Source organism: Apteryx mantelli, chromosome 29 (assembly GCF_036417845.1).
Source record: "Apteryx mantelli isolate bAptMan1 chromosome 29, bAptMan1.hap1, whole genome shotgun sequence".
In the NCBI taxonomy this organism is placed as follows: Eukaryota; Metazoa; Chordata; class Aves; order Apterygiformes; family Apterygidae; genus Apteryx; species Apteryx mantelli.
In genome coordinates, this window is record NC_090006.1 from 898,183 (window position 1) to 917,498 (window position 19,316).

At 61.0% G+C, this 19,316-nt stretch overlaps 1 protein-coding gene and 3 long non-coding RNA genes across 4 annotated transcripts; all 4 read left to right on the forward strand.

Annotated features, from left to right (window-relative positions):
- The first annotated feature begins 2,251 nt into the window (after positions 1–2,251).
- On the forward strand, positions 2,252–4,205 carry LOC136994488 (saposin-C-like). Its single transcript, XM_067312525.1, has 4 exons — positions 2,252–2,413; positions 2,760–2,855; positions 3,335–3,508; positions 4,147–4,205. Exons 1-3 carry the CDS (start codon positions 2,264–2,266, stop codon positions 3,500–3,502), a joined length of 414 nt encoding a protein of 137 aa, XP_067168626.1. The 5' UTR covers positions 2,252–2,263; the 3' UTR covers positions 3,503–3,508; positions 4,147–4,205.
- Positions 4,206–12,667: 8,462 nt separating this feature from the next.
- LOC136994493 (uncharacterized) lies at positions 12,668–14,031 on the forward strand. The gene is made up of 3 exons (XR_010886567.1): positions 12,668–12,737; positions 13,779–13,849; positions 13,960–14,031. It is a non-coding gene; the product is annotated as an uncharacterized lncRNA (long non-coding RNA).
- Position 14,032: 1 nt separating this feature from the next.
- LOC136994494 (uncharacterized) lies at positions 14,033–14,741 on the forward strand. The gene is made up of 3 exons (XR_010886568.1): positions 14,033–14,071; positions 14,282–14,382; positions 14,641–14,741. It is a non-coding gene; the product is annotated as an uncharacterized lncRNA (long non-coding RNA).
- Positions 14,742–16,706: 1,965 nt separating this feature from the next.
- Positions 16,707–17,345, forward strand: LOC136994448 (uncharacterized). The gene is made up of 3 exons (XR_010886520.1): positions 16,707–16,827; positions 17,029–17,154; positions 17,283–17,345. It is a non-coding gene; the product is annotated as an uncharacterized lncRNA (long non-coding RNA).
- Positions 17,346–19,316: the final 1,971 nt, after the last annotated feature.

Genomic DNA, 19,316 nt, shown 5'->3' on the forward strand with positions numbered 1-19,316 from the left:
GGGTGCAATGGGGAGGGGGGTCGAGGGGTGCAGTGGGGTACAGATGGGTCAGAAGGGTGCAATGGAGTGCCATAGAGGCAGAGTGGTGCAATGTAGTGCAATGAGGGCAGAGGGGTGCCATAGGGTGCAATGGGGTGCAACATGGGACAGAAGGTTGCAATAGTGGGCAGAGTGGACAGTGGGGTGCCATGGGGGGCAGAGGAGGCAGAGGGGGCAGAGGGCTGCAATAGGGTGCAATGGGAGCAGAGGGATGTCATGGGGGGCAGAGAGGTCACAGCAGTGCAATTGGTTGCCGGGGGGCAGAGGGGTGCAGTGGGGGGGCAGTGAGGCCATTGGGGTGCAACGGGGTGCAATGGGGTGCTCTGGGAGGTGGGGGGGTTCCATGCAGGGCAGAGGTAGCAGAAGGGTGCATGGGGTGCAATAGGGGCAGAGGGGTGCCATAGGGGGCTGTGGGTGGCATTTGGGGGCGGTGGGGACAGACATGACCCCCCCCGTGTCCCCATGTCCCCCTGCCCTGTCCCAGCCCCGTGTCTCCATTCCCCCGCCGGCCCCTGTGTTCCCCCCCTCCCCGTGTCCCCATTCCTCCCCAGCCCCACAGGAAGCCGGGGGGGAGGAGGGGGGTGGCTCTGGGGTTTGCGGTGGGACACGGGGACGTGACTGCCAGGAACTGGGGGGCTGGGCTGTCCCTGTCCTCCGTCCCCGCAGGCCTCCATGGCCTCCTGAGCCCCCCCCCCATGTCCCCATACACTTCCCGCCTGCCCCGGTGCCCTCAGGTCCCCTCTGTCCCCCCCAGGTCTCCCCCTGTCCCCCCAGTTCCCCCTAAGCCCCCCCCCAATCCTCCCAGTTCCCCCAGTGCCCCCAAGCTCCCCTTGTCCCTCCCGTCTCCCCTTCTCCCTCCTCAGGCCACCCAGGTCCCCAAAGTCACCCCAAGTCCCCCCTGTCCCCTCCAAGCCCCTCTTGTCCCACCCAGTTTCCCCAGTCCTCCCAGTTTCCCCAGGTCACCCCATGTCCTGCCAGCCCCCTAGTGCTTCCTTTGCCTCCCCCTTATCTCCCCCAGGCCCCCCCTTGCCCCCTCCTTGTCACACCCTGTCCCCCCAACTCCTCCCACCTCCCCCCAAGTCCCCTTGTTCCCCCAGTTTCCCCAGGTGCCTCCAGCCCCCCAGCTCCCATCCTACCCCCCTTATCCCCCCCAGGTCCCCAAAGTCCCCCCCAGGTCCCCCCTTGCCTCCTCCTTGTCCACTCAGGTCACCCCAAGCTCCCCAAATCCTCCTTGTCCCCCCAAGTCCCTCCTGTGCCCTCCAAGCCCCTCTGGTCCCCCCAAGTCCTCCCAAACCTCCTCGTCTCTCCCCCACCACTCTGATCAGGTCACTGTTGGGGGGAAGCTCGCAGCCCCCCCAGTGGGGGGACGTGACATGTGGCCACCCTGCCCGGATGCCTGGGTCCCCCCAGCCCCCCACTGCGGCCACTGTGGTTTCCAGGGAGGGGGGAGGCCCTTCCTGCCCTCAGCCCCACAGTGTGCCCCCCACCCCCCCCCCAGCGGGTACATAAGGCACCCTGGGGCACGGGGACAGCCAGCCATGGCCCCACCACTGTTGGCCCTGCTGCCTGCTGTCACTGGTGGGGACCGGGACAGGGACATGGAGACTTGGGGAGGTGGAGGGAAGGGAAGGGCTGGGGACATGGGGACAAGGGGGGGACGGGAGGGATGGGACAGACAGGGGGGACAGGGGGCCACAGAGGACAGTGGTGGAGGTGTGGAGAGACAGGAGGGATGGGGACATGGGGGGACAGGGGGACACGGAGGACAGGGATGGAGATGTGGAGAGGTGGGAGGGATGGGGACATGGGGACAAAGGGGGACAGGAGGGATGGGGCAGACAGGGGGCCACAGAGGACAGTGGTGGAGGTGTGGAGAGACAGGAGGGATGGGGACATGGGAGGACGGGGCAACACAGAGGACAGGGATGGGGACATGGGACGGGAGGGGATGGGAGGGATGGGGACACCAGCAGATGGGGATATGTGGGGATACAGTGGGATGGAGACAAGAGGGAACGGGGACATGGGAGGAAGGAGGGGTGGGGATACCAAGGGACATGGGGGGGACAGGGATGGGGACAGGGGGGTATGGGAGAATCTGGGATACCGGAGGGTCGGGGACATGGAGGGGTGGAGACACAGGGTGGTGGGGAGGTGGGAGGTTTGGGGACGGTGCGGGTGCCAGCGGCCCCTGACGCAGTGCCCAGCCCTGCTGCTGGCCGGCATGGGGGCCGAGGGGCTGCACCCCAGGGTCCCGGCCGTGCCCGCGAGGGCCAAGGGGTGCAGCCCGGACACCCCAGAGTGCCAGGTCCCCTCTGCCTCGGGGGATGGCCTGCAGCTCCTGTTCGAGGACCTGGAGATGCTGGAGAGGATGGTGAGCGGGCACGGGGTGCATGGGGGGCACCCTCGGGGGCACTGGGTGGGCATCAAGGAGGTACCCATGGGGGCACGCATGGGGACACTCTTGCAGGCACTGGGTGGGAGCTGGCAAGCACTGGGTGGACATCTATGGGGCACCCATGGGGACACTGGGTGAGCACTGGGATGGCATCAGTAGGGACACCCAGGGGGGCACTGGGTGGGCACCAGTGGGGACGACACCATGGGGGGCACTGGGTGGGCACCGGTGGGAGCTGTGGGTGGGCCCTGGCTGGACACCGCTGGGGCACCCGGGGGACAGGCAGGGTGCCCGGCGGATGCTCACGGTGCCGGGCATGCAGGGGGATGCTGGACAGGACCCCGGCGAACTGCGCTGCGCGATCTGCAAGAAGGTCCTCAAGAAGCTCAAGAGTCTGGTGCCCAACACGCACAACACGGTAGGGGCCAGGGCGTGCGAGGGGTGTGCGAGGGGCATGCAAGGTCCAGGCAGGGGTGTGCAAGGCTGCGTGAGGCTGTGCAAGGGGATGCCTGGCATGCAAGGCTGTGCAAGGGGGTGCCCACCATTGAAAGCCGTGCGAAGCTGTGCAAGCTCGTGCAAGCCCACGCAAGGCAGTGCCCACCATGCAAGGCCGTGGGAGCTCGTGCAAGCCTGCGCAAGGCCGTGCCAGCTTGTGCAAGCCCGTGCAAGGTGGTGCCTGCCGTGCAAGGCCATGTGAGCCCGTGCAAGGCAGTGCTCACAGTGCAAAGCCATGCAAGCCTGTGTGAGCTCATGCAAGCCCGTGCGAGGCAGTGCCTGCCGTGCAAAGCCGTGCAAGCTCGTGCAAGCCCGTGCAAGACGGCGCCTGCCGCACGAGGCCACGCAAGCGTGTGCGGGCCTATGCGAGGCGGTGCCTGACGCGGGGCTCTGCCAGTGCAGACCCGGGTGACGCAGGCGGCCCGCAAGGTGTGCTCCCTGCTGCCACGGGACATATCCGAACGCTGCAACAACCTGGTGAACCGCTACCTGGAGCCCATCGAGGCAGGGCTGGTGCGGGACGAGGAGCCCGCCAGCATCTGCACCAACATCCGCTGGTGCCAGCCCTGATCCCAGGTGAGGCTCCCTCCCTCTCCACCCCTCCCACCCCATGGCTGGGGTCCCAGGCGTCCAGGCAGCCCCACCCCGGGTGAAGGGCCCTTGTGCCCGGCCGTGCCCACCGCGAGGGCTCAGCGGCACCAGCAGCCGCTTCAAAGCGGCACCCGGGGTGGGGCGGCCGCCCGGGAATGCGCCCGCACCCATGGGTGCTGCAGGCATGGGGACATGGTGCCCCTCCAGGACGGGGACACAGGGTCATGGGGGCTGGTGGGCGCGGGAACAGGGACATGGGGGCACGGGGACATGGTACCCATGGGGGACAGGGACACAGGGACATGGGGATATGGTGCCTGTGGGGGATGGGAACATGGGATCATGGGGGGTCTGAGGGACATGGGGACATGAGGGGCACAGGGACATGGGGGTATGGGGGGGGCACAGGACATGGTGCCCATGGGGATGGGGACATGGGGGGATGCAGGGACATGGTGCCCAAGGGGATAAGTATATGGGGGGGGCGGGTGGGGGACACAGTGCCCATGGGGATGAGGACATGGGGAGCACAGGGACATGGTGCCCACGGGAACAGGGACACGGGTGGCACAGGGACACGGTGCCACCACTGTCCCCTCAGTTCAGCCTCTCTCTCCTCCCAGGTGCCGGCTGGCTCTGAGGGCACCCGAGGGATCCTGCGTCCCCTCCAGCGCTGTCCCCTGCGCCGGCCCCCGCGCCGGCCACCCCTTCCCCCAGCTCAATAAAGCTTTGGCATTGAAGGAGCCGGATCTTGTGCTCGCCGACGGGGTGGGGGGGACACCCGGCCACTGGGATGGGACACCAAGGGGGACATGGGGACACCGAGGGGCACAGGGACATGGGGGACACTGAGGGGCATAGGGGACATGGGGACATCATGGGACATGGGGGACAATGGGAGACACTGAGGAGCATAGGGAACATGGGGACACCACGGGGCATGGGGGGCACCGAAGGGCCCGGGGACACAGGGGACATGGTGCCCTGGGGCCCCCAAGGGACCCTGGGGGTGGCAGCCCAGGCCAGCATCCCCGCGGCGCACGTGTCCCTGCGGGCGCTGGCAGGGGCCCAGCCCGCGATGGCCACATCCCCGCTGGGGCTACAAGAGCCCCCGCGGCCCGGCCCCGCCAGCCACCACCATGGCCCTGCCACCATCCCCGCCGCAGGCACTGCCACTGCTGCTCGCCCTGCTCTGTGCCAGCCCAGGTAGGGACCCCGTGCACCCCGCGGCTGGGTGCACCCCACTGCTGGGAGCACCCCCCCAGACTGGGTGCACCCCCAAGCTGCGTACACCCCCCCCCCCCGAGCTTAGTGCAAGCCTCAGTGTTGGGTGCCCTCCAGAGCCAGGTGCACCCCTGAGATAGGTGCACCCCATAGATGAATGCACCCCCCCCACAGCTGGGTGCAACCCCCAGAGCTGGGTGCACCCCACAGCTGGATGCACCCCTGAGACGGGTGCACCCCATAGATGAATGCACCCCCCCACAGCTGGCTGCAACCCCCAGTACTGGGTGCACCCCACAGCTGGATGCACCCCTGAGACGGGTGCACCCCATAGCTGAATGCCACCCCCCAGAGCCAGGTGCAACCCCTGAGCCAGGTGCACCCCACAGCTGGGGGCACCCCTCCAGACCTGGCTGCAATCCCCCCAGACCTGGGTACACCCCACAACTGGGTACCTCCCCCCAGAGCTAGGTGCACCCCACAGCTGGCTGCAACCCCCAGAGCTGGCTGCACCCCCCTCCCCAGAGCTCAGTGCAAGACTCAGAGTTGGGTGCCCCCCTCCAGAGCCAGGTGCACCCCTGAGATGGGTGCACCCCATAGATGAATGCACCCCCCCACAGCTGGCTGCAACCACCAGAGTCAGGTGTACCCCACAGATGAATGCACACACACCCCCCACAGCTGCCCCCCCCCAACCAGGATGCACCTTCCAGGGAACCCATGGCGGGGTGGGGGGCAGACACCTGGGTCCCTTCCTAGAGGTGTGGGGGGGGAGCGTGGAGAGGTTGGGGGGGGAGGCTCGGATGCCTGGGCCACCCCCTGCCCTCGGGCACCCTCCCACGCTTCACCCCAACAGGGACGAGGGGCTGCACTCGGCCTTCTTTTGGGGATGACCCCAAACACCCCCTGCCCACCCCCCACCGATGCCCCTGCCTCAGGGACAACCACCCCCAGCCGCACTGGAGCAGGGGCACACACGCTTCCTCAGCCACCTCTCCAACCCTGCCAACGCCCACAGAAATCTCACATCGGCGAGCACACAAGTCACACATTTGCCACTCAAGAGCACAGTTCCACAGAAACGCTTTAGACATCGCAAGTCACAACAACAAGAGCTGCTCTCTCCCACCCGGGAAACTTGATCTGCTCAGGCATCGACACACACGCGGCAACTGCCACTTCCATAAGAGCGAGCAAGATCACTCCGTCCAAAAGGAAACATAACCAAGGAATTCATGGAAGACTACTTCCTATCATCATGGATGGGCCTAGAGCATCCTTTTCGTTCACACGCACGGAGAAAGGACCATCTTCGGGAAGAAGCAGCAGCCTGCAACAAAAGACTGCTTTCAAACACATGCACAGCTGCTACACAGTTAATAGCAACAGCTATTAACTAGTCTCTGCACAGTCATTCTCCTTTCCTCGCTCAGGAATTTAGCTTTAGTCAAGGCAGAAACTCTGAATGCATCACCAGAAATATTTCAAACCGGACTGGGCTGTAAAAAAAGGAAACCGAGCACTGCCACACGGAAAGAGACCAGAAGAGAGAGCTATTCCTATTCCTATTCCTACCCATGACAGAGGAAGCCACCCTGGGTTACGTCTTCATCGAAGACGTCCTTTCCAGAGAAGCTGGTGAAGGAGTGCATGAGAGCCCTTGTGATGCTCTTCTGCTGGGGTGCAGGACTCGGAGAGGATTACGACCTTGTTTTCAAGGGCACCCCACTGTGTGCCCATGCACACTGCAGGTCCCGTGGGGGTGCGAGCAGGGAGGCAGAGCCCTGTGCCCTCCTCTGCTCTGCAGCACCTTCACTTGTGCAATGCCAAGGGCCCTCCAGCTGCACCTCTGCAGCCGGGTCCTTGCCACACCACAAGGTGCCTCTCCCTGCCACTGGGTCACCTGGCATCTCCACAGCCCACACTTGCTGGGGCAGCTTTTACCCTTGTGTCTAGAGGGCTTTTCTATGCGGGCAGTGGGGGTGATTCCTCCTAAGCAAGAAGGAGATCCATCTACTTCCTATCCCTGGCTGGACTTCCCCTCCACGAGCTGCCCCAAGCATGGGGGCGACTGGCTGGGCAGCAGCTCTGCTGCAAAGGCCCTGGCGGCCCAGTGGGCACTACAGGGAGTTGGGCACTCTGAGCCCACGCCATAACCCTCCAGTCACAGGCTCAAGGACAGCACAACGGGCTCTGCAGCCCTTCTGCTCTCGGTCACTGTGCTAGGCAACTTCTGCCCCCTGCAAAGGCTCTGCAAGCAGCGTCTACATAGAAAGGACAAAGGACACCTTTCTTGGGCAATCCATGCAATAGGGAGCTGCAGCTGACATGCACTTATCAAGCAGGTTAGCTGGGTCTTGTTTTGCTTGCAGAGCTGGTGAGGTGGCTGGGGGTCTTTGCTGGCCAGGCAGTGGTCACCTGCATGGGGAAGGCTTGGCCTCTCGCCCTCCTTGACACAGGCTGATTCTCAACACTGCTGACACCTGCAGCCTGTCCTCTCTCCTTCTTCAATGCCATTTCTAACTCTTTCCAGAAGTGGGGACCAGCAAGCGGAGAGAATCATTGGTGAGTGTGTGCGTGTGTTTGTGTGTGCGTTTGTGCCTGAGGCAACCGGGAAACCAGGGGGCCCAGGGCCAGCTACAGGATCGACTGAGTGTCTAAGGCCACTTACTGGAGGGATCCACAGTCCGTGTGTGTGCGCGTGCATGTGTTGGTGTGTGAGTGAGGGGACGTGCTGGGCACAGAGGTCTCGCTTTGGTAGCAGGGGTCTGCAGGGTGCCCTGTCTGGGGGGAGACCACGAGCTGCCCTGTGCCAGGCTCAGCCACTTCCAGCCAACTCTGAAACGGATGACAAGAGCCCATTGCGCACCAAGACTTCAGGCAGTTGGAGGAGCACATGGCACCTCTGCTCAAATGTACTTGAGAAAGGGCAGTAGATGCTGCAGGCAGGAGACACAGGAGGAGGCCCATGGGAGGAGCCACAGCAGACACAAAAGGGGACACGTGAGGAGAAATGTGAAGAGCCATGTTTGGAGAAACAAAAGGCAGCAGAGACACGGAAGGGGACGTTGTCAGGCAAATGGCTGGAGTCGCACTCTTGCACGGAGGTGCTCCATGCTGGAGCTGCTTCTCTTCTGAGGGCACCGCAGCCCGTGGAGGACCCACGCTGCAGCAGGGACACCCCCGAGGGACCGCGGCCTTTGCAGGAACCCACCCTGGGGCAGAGGAGTGACTGCTTGCTGTAATGTGACTATTCGTCTGTGGAAAGGAAGAAACAGAAGAGAACCTATTCTTTGAACAGACCCTTCCAATAGGTCTGCATGCATGAAAAATAACAGGCTTGTCCAAGGAGGGGAATTCACTCTCTTTTTCCACTCTAGCCCTTGAGTCTTTTCACACACTTTCTTGACACCTTGTGCAAGAAGCTGAAAGCCTCCTGGTTTGCCAGCCTTACTCAAGTCAAGGACAACAACCTCCACTGCTCTCCCCGCAGGCACCAAGCTACTCATCTCAACAGAGAAGGCTATCAGGTCGCGTTTAAGCACAGATTCCCCTTTGTCAGGCCATGCTGATTACTCCCAAGCACCTTCCTGCCCTTCATGTCTCTGGAAATAGTATTCAGGATTACTTGCTCCATCCCCTTCCCGGACATCAAGGTGAGGCTCACCGACCCTTCTTTCCCTGCATCCTCCTTCTTGCCCCTCTCAAAGACAAGGGTGGCATTTGCTCTCTTCCACGCCTCGGGCCCCTCTCCCGATCACCACGACCTTTCCAAGGGAATCAAGAGAGGCCTCACAGGGACACTGGCCAGCTGCCTCAGCACTCATGGGTGCATCCCACCAGGGCCCATGGCTTCCGTATGTCCCCTTTGTTCAAGCATTCCCGCACCTCATCCTCCTTCACCAAGGAGAAGCCTTCCTTGCTCCACGTTTCTCCTCTGCTCTCAGGGCTTTGGGATTCCCCAGGGCCGGTTGTACCCATAAAGACGGAGGTGAAGAAGGCATTCAGTACCGCTGACTTTTCTGAGTCCTTTGTCACCAGGGACCCTGGGACCCCGCTGAGCAGCGGGACCGCATTTGCCCTCGCTATCCTCTTGCTGCTTACGGACTTAGAGCAGCCTTTCTTGTTGCCTTTCACGTCCCTTGCCAGATTCAATTCCAGAGGGGCTTTAGCTCTCCTAACCCCATCCCTCCACAAACAGACAGCTTGGTGGAGCAGGAGCCCTTCACAGACCAAGGCACGGACCGGGGGCACCTACTCCTGCCGCCCTCATGGGCTGGGGACTACAGCCAGCAGGCCACGTGCTGCCCGGCACAGTGAGATGCGCCCATTGCGGCTCTGCCCATTTGCGGACATCTCAAGTGCCTCGGTGAAGAATCAGCTCTCTGGCCAGACCCACACTCCCGCTTGCAGATGACACCCTCCAAGGGATCTTTTCCCATGGGAATCCCTTCCCACGACTGCCCTGAAAACTGCTCTTTCCTTTGAGGAGTCTGAAAGTGCCTAAACTTCCTTTCCTTTGCACTCAGGAAAATCAGATGGCCACTGCAGACACCTTTACACCTGGCGCAAGTAGGGATGCCTGGCATCCTTGCTCATATACTCACTGAGACACACGTCCCAAGGGGTTTTCCTTGCACCTCCTCCTTCAACCCGCAATAAGTGCCATCCTTCTGGAGGCAGAAATGGGGAGAAAGGGGTGGGAAAAGAGCCTCCGGCCAGGTGACACTCTGGGAAAGGGAAAAGGGGGCCTTGTGCTCCATGGGGGACTGAGGTGATTCCCACAGACACAACGGCTGTGTGACCTGGGAACAGTGATGGACACATGTCCCACGGAGGTACATCTCCTTGGGGGGGGCAGCAAGCGCGTGCCAGGCTTTGGGGAGACTCTCCCATCAGTTGCATTTTTCTCCTGACTAGGAATTAGAGCCTCATTTTGTGCCTCTGTCTCTCTCCCCCTCGCTTTGTGGATTTGAACTTCTGGCATGGGAACGACCTGGCTGACACCCTCATGCTAGGCACCTCCCTGCAGCCCCAAGCACCTCCCGGCACCTCATCCCCAGGGGAAGGGGCTCTGGGTAACCCTGGCATGGCAGACAGGGAGGGCAGGGGGGCTCAGCCAGGGCATGAGAGTGAGTTTGTGCCTGCTATTGCAGCCGCTTTTCAAATGCTTGCAGGCAGATTTGATAAGAGGTAGCGATGTGTGCAGCCCAGCTGGAAACACGGAGGAAGGCTGAGATGCACACACAGATGGGAAATGACCCCGTGCAGTCGCTTGGACAAATACCACCAAGAATGGATGGGCTTTCCCCTCTCCCACAAAGCCCCTCCTTCCTCTCCCTGCAGCACCCAGGGCAAAGAGGGTTTTTCTCAGGCAGCCTTCGCTGGAGGGAGAGCAGCAGCCTCTGCACTCTGTGCTCGCGGATCACACACTCCTTTATTCACAGGCTGGTGCGGGGCACTGGGAGTAAGATTGCAAGATGGGGCACGGGTGCCTGAGGAGGAAAGGACTGCTCCGGTGTTTGGCTCTATCTTTTCCAGACAGAGGGTCATCTCTCCTGCAAGGAAGGACCAAGAGAGCTGGGACTCTTCAGCCTGGAGATGAGAAGGCTGAGGGGGGATCTTATCAATGTGTTTAAATATCTGAAGGGAGGGTGTCAAGAGGATGGGGCCAGGCTCTTTTCAGTGCTGCCCAGTGCCTGGACAAGAGGCAACGGGCACAAAGCGGATTACAAGAAGTTGCATCTGAATCAAAGAAAAACTTTTCTTCCTGTGAGCTGACGGAGCACTGGATCAGGCTGCCCAGAGAGGTTGTGGAGTCTCCATCCTTGGAGACATTCAAAAGCCGTCTGGACAGGGGGGCCGGGGGGGAAAAGCAGGGGGCCCGGGGGGCACCGCCGGGCAAACTCACGGCTCTGTGGGGCACAGAGCTGCGAAAACGGAGGCCCCTGGGACACCCAGAGCCAAACGGAGGTGCCCAGGGCACGCCAAAAAGAGGACGGAGCACCCAGGAGGGCACGAAAACACACGTGTGCACATGGCAGGCACTAAAGGGCAGCTGTAGGGCCCCAGGGAGACCCAAAAAACAAGCGCAGAGCTCGGGGGGGGGGCGCCGAAACCAAACCGAGGGGCCTGGAGGGACGCCAGAGGCGCAACGGCAGCCGTGACCGTTGGGAGGGGGGGAGAGCACAAAATGGCGGCTTTGGGGGCGGGGCCGGGACCCTCGGAGGCGGGTCCTGGGGAGGGGGAGAACCGCCCCATCCCGCTCACCAGGGGGCACCGGCGTCCTGCCTCTGCGCAGCCCCGATTGGAGGGGCCGTGGGGGAGCCGTGATTGGCTGTGAGGAGGGCCCGTGGGGGAGCCGTGCGGTGATTGGCCAGCAGGCGGGGCTGTGGGGGCCAGGCCGAGACGCTGGCAGGCAGCGGCGTGGGGCAGCGGGGCTGGCGAGCTGCTGGCGGCGCCTCGTGCCCCGGCAGCGCGGGGACCCCCGTGCCGGCCCCGGCCCTGTAGGGCCCACTGCAGGGCCTCATCTGCCCGGTGCCCGGGCACAGCGGGGCCAGGATATGGGGCCGAGGGGAGCCCGCAGCGCTGGGCTGCTGACGGGCAAGGCTGACGGGGCACGAGGGCCGCGACGCAGCTGCTCCATGGGGCCTGCGCTGGGCAGGAGCCATGGGGCGAGGGCCTGGCATGGCCGGGGACGGAGCCTGCCCTTACGGGAAGGGAGAGGAGTTTGGGTGCCTGTGGCCCGTCTGTCGGTGTCGTAGCGCACGGGGAGCACGAGAGCGGGGGCAAGATCGTGCCGAAGGTCGGCTGCGGGGCTGCCCTGCGCCGGACAGGAGCTGTGCCAGGGGAGAGAGGAGGGCAGGAGGTGCCCCGTGGGGCTGGTGCAGAGGGCGCGCAGGCCTGGGCCCCACGGCAGACGCAGCTGTCCATCCTGTCTTTTTTTAGTTCCTGTGTGCTGAAAGTTGCCTTCGCCTGCCAGGAGGCCAACCTGTGCTCCCTGGGCTCTTGGGATCCAAAGTATGCCCATATTTACCGTGAGAATTGTTTCTCAGCTGGAGGTCCTGCCATTGACCTCCATCCACCCTCTGGGGCACTTGCGTCCCTGCAAAGAGCAGTCCTTGCAGGTGGCAGAAGGGCCACGATGGCAAGGAAAATGACCCTCGTTGCCTTTTCACTGGATGGAGAAGGGCTTGGGTCCCTGCTCCTCAGGCCAGCCGTGCATGTGGCTGAGATCTTTCTCCTCCTTCCCGTAGCACAGGAGCTGCTCTCGTGGATCAGACCGAAACGCCACTGAGCCAGTGCCCTGTCTTCAGTAGTGATCACTCTGAGGGAACGTGTGTAAGAAACAAGGAAAGCAGAGGATGATTCCTTTTTTTTCCCCTTTAACAGCCTTTCCTTATTTCCATTAACTTCACCATTATGGGAGCTGTGTGGTGAAAGTGTGTCTGTACCATCGTGTTACCCATTTCTTTAACCCCTTGAACGCATGTGTTCGTTTGCAACCCCAAACACTCAGATGACCAGTGTGACGGCTGTGTGGAAGGACTTGAATGCAGATGCCGGCACTGATCGTTGCTGAATTTGCGAAGAGCCTCCTGGGGCAGTGGGCAGTGGGCAGTGGGGTGGGGGCAGCACCCTAAAGCAGCCAGTGCAGCTGCCCTCGCCACTGTAGGGCCCAAGCCAACAAGGTCTGTGGGGTGGTGGGAGGGTCCCTGCAGCCCCTCTGTGACACGCTCTGTGACACAGCCTGAGGTCACTGTGGGACATCCCGCCCCACAGCGACACCTCCCCGCTGCCCAGGGTGTCCCCTCCCCACACCTCACTGCAGGGCGGAGGAGGAGGAGCAGAGTGGAGAGTGAGGAAGGAGAAGTTTCCGAGCTGGAACTACTGGCACCGCCATGCAGTTCCCGTTTGTGAAGCTGCCAGCGCTCTGCGTGCTCAGCCGTGATGGTCATGTGCGTCCTGGGGGGATCCGTGTGCTTCCAACGTGAGTATGTTTGCTTGTGTAGCCCATGGCTGAGCAAGCGAGCAGCTTCTCAGCTCCGGCTTGGTAGCGCTGAGCTTGCCTGCTCGAGAGCTTATTCAAGAGCACCTCCTTCAAAGGGAGGGCTCCCAGCTATCTCCATGCTTGCTCTTGCTTCTTTCGGACTCGGAGAGTCCTCCCCTGGATTATCATGAAAGAGTGACTGGCTTTTACACTCCCGACGTAGATTTGACCTAGAGAGGAATGTGGGCAGCCTTCCCCATCAAGTTTCACCTCCTCATTCCCTTTCTTTGGCAAGAGATGGCACAAAAATATGTAAAGACTGGACAGTTTCTCCATTTTCCTGTGTGTTGTCTTGTGCTGCTGTCCAGTGGTGGATCAAAGACCTGACCTATGCAAGTCCTGTTTGGGACATGTCCCTTTCTTTTGGAAGACTGGGGAACGAGAGGTCTCCTAAATGGCTTCTTCTGGGAGCAAGGGGGAGAGGTGGAGGAGGAGGGATTGCTTTGCCCAGTGGGAGGCAGTGTGTAGTGGGGCTCTGCAGAGCTCTGTGCTGGGACAAGCACTGCTGAGCAGGTCCACTGGGGACCCTGGGGACAGAGCTGCCTCTTTAAAAATGCAACCGCCTGAATCTGGGAGGGTGCGCAAGGGAACTGGAGGGCAAGATGTGAAGTCACATGGATCCGGGCAAGCTGGAGCAGAAGAGATTGCTCTGCTCCTCATGGGCACTGTGAAGGCGAGAAATACGAGAGTCAGAAATGGCAGCCAGGAGGACTTGTGTTAGAATACACTTCCTCAGAGGAAGGAGAGCAGGCACTGGGACCAGCCCCTGGAAACTGCTCGGCCCCTCAAGGCACGAGCTCTTGGCTGTGTCACGTACTTGCCTACTGTAGTCCTCCCCGGTGCTGAAGAGTCTGCATCTTCTGCTTTGGAAAATGAGAAACCTTGCAGCAACTCTCAACTCTCTCTGAGCCTGGATGTGCCGTGCAAGCTGCAAAGGGAGTGTGGAGCCCTTTCTCCCAGCTGCTGTCTCCTTGTTTCTAGGTTTGAGATTAAGCCAGTGCCTGGGAAGAAAGGCAGAGACCCTGCCCCTGAGGGATCCCGGGAGAGAGAAGGTAAAGGACCGTGCGGCTCCAAAGCCAGGACCGACCAGGTCTGCACATCCTCTTGCCTGAGTGAACACGAGGATGCTGTTCTGACGAGGTTTCTTCTTGCACGGTCTCAGCGAGTCCTCCTGAGCAGCAGCAGCACCATCGAAAGAGGCGTTCTCCAGGCCAATTAAAAGAGGCCAAGGTGGAAAAAGGGCAGCAAGGCAGGAGAAAGAAGCCTATGGACAAGTGAGGCTCTTGGGGAAGTGGAGGAGGGCAATGGGATGGTCTTGTCCATGTGGGAGTGAGGGATTTCTCTTGGACGCTGTCAGTATGAGCTCAGAAAGGCTATTAACTCATGCCGCGAGGGCTGCTGTTTTCTGCCTGGACTGCAAGGGCACAGCAGGGTTTTGTGAGACTTGGTTGTCAGCTTCATTTTCTCTTTCCTCTTCTTTCCAGGGAAGGTTTTGATCATCTGTTATCTGCCATGAGGTCATATCTGCAGCCTGCCAAAGAAGAGGAGTTGGGAGAAGAGCAGGCTAAGGAGAGAGAGCAAAAAGGTAAAGTAAGAGATGAATGCTGACACAGGCTTGCAGGCTTCCTTAGTGCCGCAGGATAACAGCCAAAGTTATAATGTGATGCCTGGATAGGAAATTGCCCTCCTGTGGCTCTCTTTGCCACCAGCAATCAGCCTTGAGGGGCTCACTATGGAAGAAGAATTCCTCGGGACAGCCCAGTGCTCCACCTTGCAGTTCATCTGCTGATGGACACTTCCCCGCTGCCCTCTTCTGAAGAGGTTTCTCCTGTCATGCTTGCAGGGAGTCCTGCTGAGAAGCGCCTCCTTCCTCGAAGAAGGCTTTCCCCCGAGAAATTACCCAAGGTTTAAACAGATGATGGCATTGGTCAGCAAGCCCTGGGAAGCGAGCCTCCAGAGAGGTGAGACGTGTGGAGAATTGGACGGGGGCACTGGTGTGCTCTGGTCCTTGTGGGAGGGAGATGTTTGCATTGGACACGTTGCCTCTCTCTCTCTCTCTCTCTCTCTCTCTCTCTCTGTCCCAAGAAGAGAGGGCCTAGCCCTGGGCATCGTCAGCTTTGCCAGGGACTGTTGTGCCCCATCGGAGTGCCAAAGCTCCAGCTATCTCTTTCTCTGCGGATGCCAACGCAGCTGGCCAAACACACCCAGTTCTGCTGCAGAAGCACCTTCTGCTGCAGAGGCAGGTGCCCAGCTGGTGAGCACAGGCTGCAGAGCAAACTCATGCTGTGCTGATCCAGCCCCTGCCTGCTCTGTATTTGTAGTGTGCTACCAGCAATTGAGGGGAGCTCCTCGAAGGAAGGCAAGAGCAAAACAACTCGTGAGGGCAGGCGCAAAGCGGAAATCCCTGTTTGCAAAGGCCATCGCAGAGTAGGACAGGTACGTGCGTGATCAGGCCCAATGTCACGATTCAGTCCTACTGAGTTGTGGAAAAGTGCAGCTCTGTGGGTGCTGATTCGCCCAGGATGCCTTGCTAGATGTTCACCTGCACATTCGGTGGCATCTTCTGCAGAAGGCACAAGCCACTCTCTAGTGCCTCCTCACACCACTGTGTCTGGGCTGCCCCTGGAAGGGGGAGATGTTTCCAAGGGATGGAAGGGCACGGGGCAGGAAAAGCCCCAGCACCTGCTCCTCACGCTGCTGCTCTGCGTGTCTCTGCCCTCCAGGAAGTGTGCTACCTCTGCATGCAGCAGGAGGAACGCCGCCTCCGGGCAGCCCAGCTGCAAGAGGCCGAGAGGCAAGAAAGGGCCGAGTGGGCCGAGCACGAGGCCTGTTGGGCAAGGATGGCTGTCCTGAATGCCCAGGTACTGGAGCCTTTTCAGCCGCTCTGAGGAACGGCCTTTCTCTCCCCCAGGAAGCTCTGGAGGTGTGCAGGTCTCCTCGGCGTTGTTGTCCTCTTGCCTCTCAGTCGTGGGGCCGCTGACTTGTCTTTGATGCTCGCCTGCTCCTTCCAGGGAGGGAATATTAGTCAAGGGAAACTACGGGACCCAAATAGCACTCTGCTGTGCTGAGGGCACACAGTCCTCAGCCCTGCCTCGAGCTCCAGGAAGCCCCTGCCGAGGCCGCCTGCCCTTGAGGTGGGACACGAGCTCTCCTGGGGAAAGGGCCTGAGCCAGCTGTGGCCAGGCTGCCTCCGGGGGACAGCTCCAGGGGGTCTTCCTCTTCATGCAACCTCTAAGAGCATGCCCAGGATCTCTTGGTTTTCCTAAGAATCAACAGGGGTTTCCGTAAGCCTAATTTTTAACTGAGGCCTTAGGGCGCACTGCCACCCACCCTGACATAAAAAGAAATACCATCTTCTTGGGCTTCCGTGCCTGAAGGATAAAGCCTTTAATGTTCCTGTGGTTGGGAAGAGCAGACTAGGACTGAATATCCTGAGAAAGGCTGCACCGTCCCTGGGTGTCTTCTGTGCTGTGCAGGGATATTTCCTTTGGTGGCATCTCCAGGTAAAATGCACTGTTTTCTTCCTTGCATAACAGAGGAGACACTGGGCTGAAATGAAGCTAAATATTGATAAAACAGAGAAAGAGAAGACTGTAGAAGAGAGCAGAGCATACCTGGTAAGACCTTTTGACAAAAGAAATCTTTCCCCAACCGCAAAGCACAGCGAGACCCTGCTCCCGCCCAGGCATCTCCATGGGGACATGCTGCGCTGGTTCTCCTGGTGTCCCTGCCGGCTGTCCCCCGGGGGCTTGGTGCTTTCGGAGACAGACCCATGCATTTGCCCGCTGCTTGACAAGCCTCTCTCTTGCCTTTCAGAGCTCCTACTGCCCCACTCCTCCAGCCTCCGTCAGAAGGCAGCATGACAGAGAGCTCCAGGAGAGGAGGGAGGCGTGGGCAAAGGAGCCAAGGAGGAAACCAGGGCAGCTCTCCCGGCAGCAGTAAGTGTGCATAGCCCCAGCGTGGCCGAGTGCAGCTGAAGAGCAGGGAGCTGGCAGCGGGTCAAAGATCCCGACCCAGAGCCGTGGGACTGGTATGGCATCTTCTGATTTCTCCTGGCCTGGGAATGCCCTGGGTCAGCCCTGGACTCCCGGTTCCTCTCCACAGCCCCAAGCAAATGCTTTGGTCTTGTGCTGAGCTGAGGACTGCGGGTACAGATGGGACCGTGGGTGTGCAGGGCTGGACAGGAAGGGTCTCAGTGGGGCTGAGAGCGACCTTGTCCCTGCCATTGCAGGCACGAGTCCCTGACAGCAGTCCAGAGCCAGCGCCGGACGGGGGTGCCTAAAGCCTGGCAGGAGGAGCAGAAGAAGAGGGCAGAGCGCAACCCCTGCAGGGCTCACGGAGAGGAGCAGCTCATCTGGTGCGTATCTCTGAGCAGGGCTGGGACTTGTCACACAGCAGCTCCAGGAAGACCTGGCCCGACCAAGGCCCGCACTCTTTCTCTGCCTTCTCCCCTGACACTGACCACCTCTCCTTTGGATTCCCTAGCACCGGGGAGAAGATGCCCTTGGAGCAGCAGAGGGGAAGGCACTAGGAACTGCTGCCGTGCAAAGGGGAGACCACCCTGTACCTGAGATGGACTTCTCTGCAGGGAATAAAGAGAGAGGTGCTGCTGTGAATCCCGTGTGCCATCCCAGAGTGATTCTTAGGGACAGAAGGGGATAATGTCCATACACGCCATGCTGTGCACATGCCCACCACAGGGTGCATATACAGGGCACGGCAGGCATCTGTGCCCCACAGTGTGCCCATCGACAGCACATTCAGTACAGCATATGCGCATACACACTACAGGGTGTACATACACCCCACTGTGTGCCCATGCACACTGCGGGTCCCGGGGGTGCGGGCAGGGAGGCAGAGCCCTGTGGCCTCCCCTGCTCTGCAGCACCTCAACTTGTGTCCCGCAGGGGCAAGAAGATGGTATTTCCCCGCAGCACGGGGAGCTGGACACTCTGAGGCCATGCCGTAACCCTGCAGCCATAGGCCCCAGGGCAGCACGATGGGCTCTGCAGCCCTTCTGCTCTGGGCCACTTTGCTGGGCAACTTGTGACCCCTGCCAAGACTCTGCAAGCAGGGTCTGCATGAAAAGGACAAAGGAGTCGTTTCTTGGGCAATGCACGCAAGAAGTAGCTGTACCTGTCATGGACTTCTCAGGCAGGGTAGCTGGGCCTTGCCATGCTTGTGGAGGTAGTGAGGAAGGCAGGGAGGGCTTTGGTGGCCAGGCAGTGGTCCGCTGGGTGGGGAAGGCTTGGCCTCTCAGCCTCCTTGACATAGGCTGATCCTCTGCACTCCTGGGGGGCAGATGGGTGCCGTGGGGAGCAAAGGAGGTAGAGGGGTGCAGTAGGAGTCAATGGGGGCAGTGGGGTGCAATGTGGGGGCAGGGAGGGCAGAGAGGTGCCATGGGGGAGGGGGGAAAGAGGGGTGCCTTGGGGTGCCATAGGGGCAGAGGGGCACCCTGGAGGGGGGGGAGGCAGAAGTGTGCAATGGGGGCAGGGCTGTGCAATGTGGTACAATGTGGGCAGAAGGGTACTGTGGGGGGTCAGAGAGGGGAGTGGGGGGCAATTGGTGCAATGGGGTGCAATGGGAAGCAGAGAGGGCAGGGAGGTGCCATGGGGGTCAGAAGGGTGCAATGGGGTGCACATGTGGCAGAGAGGGCAGAGGGGTGCCATGGTGGGCAGAGGGGGCACAGGGGTGTCATGGGGGGCAGTAGATGCCATTTGGTGCAATGGGGTGCAATGGGAGGCAGTGGGGGCAGAAGCATGCAATGGGGTACCATAGGGACAGAGGGGTGGCATGGAGGGCAGAGGGACCAGAGGGGTACAATGAGGGGCAGTGAGTTAAGGGGTGTAATGGTGTGATATGGGGGGCAGAAGGGTGCAATGGTGTGCCATGCAGGGCAGAAAGGTGCTGTGGGGGATGCCATGGGGGGGGGGGTCAGAAGGGTGCAATGGGATGCAATGGGGGCAGAAGGGTTCAATGTGGTGCCTTGGGGACAGAGGGGTACAATGGTGGGCGATGGGGGCAGAAGGGTGCCATGGGGGGCAGAGGGGTGTAGTGGGGGGGGTTGAATGGTGCAACATGGTGCCATGGGGGCTGAGGGGTGCCATGGGGTGCAATTGGGGCAGAGTGCTGCCATAAGGAGCAGAGAGGTGCCATGCGGGGCAGAGAGGGCCAAGGGTTGCCATGGGGGGCAGACGAGGCTGAAGGCTGCTATGGGGAGCAGTGGGGGCAGAGGGGTGCAGTGGGGTGCCATAGGGCCAGAGGGGCGCAATGGGGAGTAGAGGGGTGCAATGGGGGGGGCAGAGGGGACAGAGGTGTGCAATTGGGTGCCATAGAGAGAGAGGTGCCATGGGGGGCAGAAGGGTGCAGAGGGGTACAAGTGGGTGCCATAGGGGCAACGGGACACCATGGGGGGGGCAGTGGGGACAGAGGGGTGCAATGGGGTACAGATGGGTCTGAAGGGTGCTATGGAGTGCCATAGAGGCAGAGTGGTGCAATGAGGGCAGAGGGGTGCCATGG

Excerpts from the sequence above, each read along its gene's own strand:
- LOC136994488 (XM_067312525.1), top strand. The coding sequence starts at position 2,264 with ATGGGGGCCGAGGGGCTGCACCCCAGGGTCCCGGCCGTGCCCGCGAGG. Across the intron at positions 2,414-2,759 it reads TGGAGATGCTGGAGAGGATG|GGGGATGCTGGACAGGACCC; the intron begins GTGAGCGGGCAC and ends CCGGGCATGCAG. Across the intron at positions 2,856-3,334 it reads TGCCCAACACGCACAACACG|ACCCGGGTGACGCAGGCGGC; the intron begins GTAGGGGCCAGG and ends CTGCCAGTGCAG.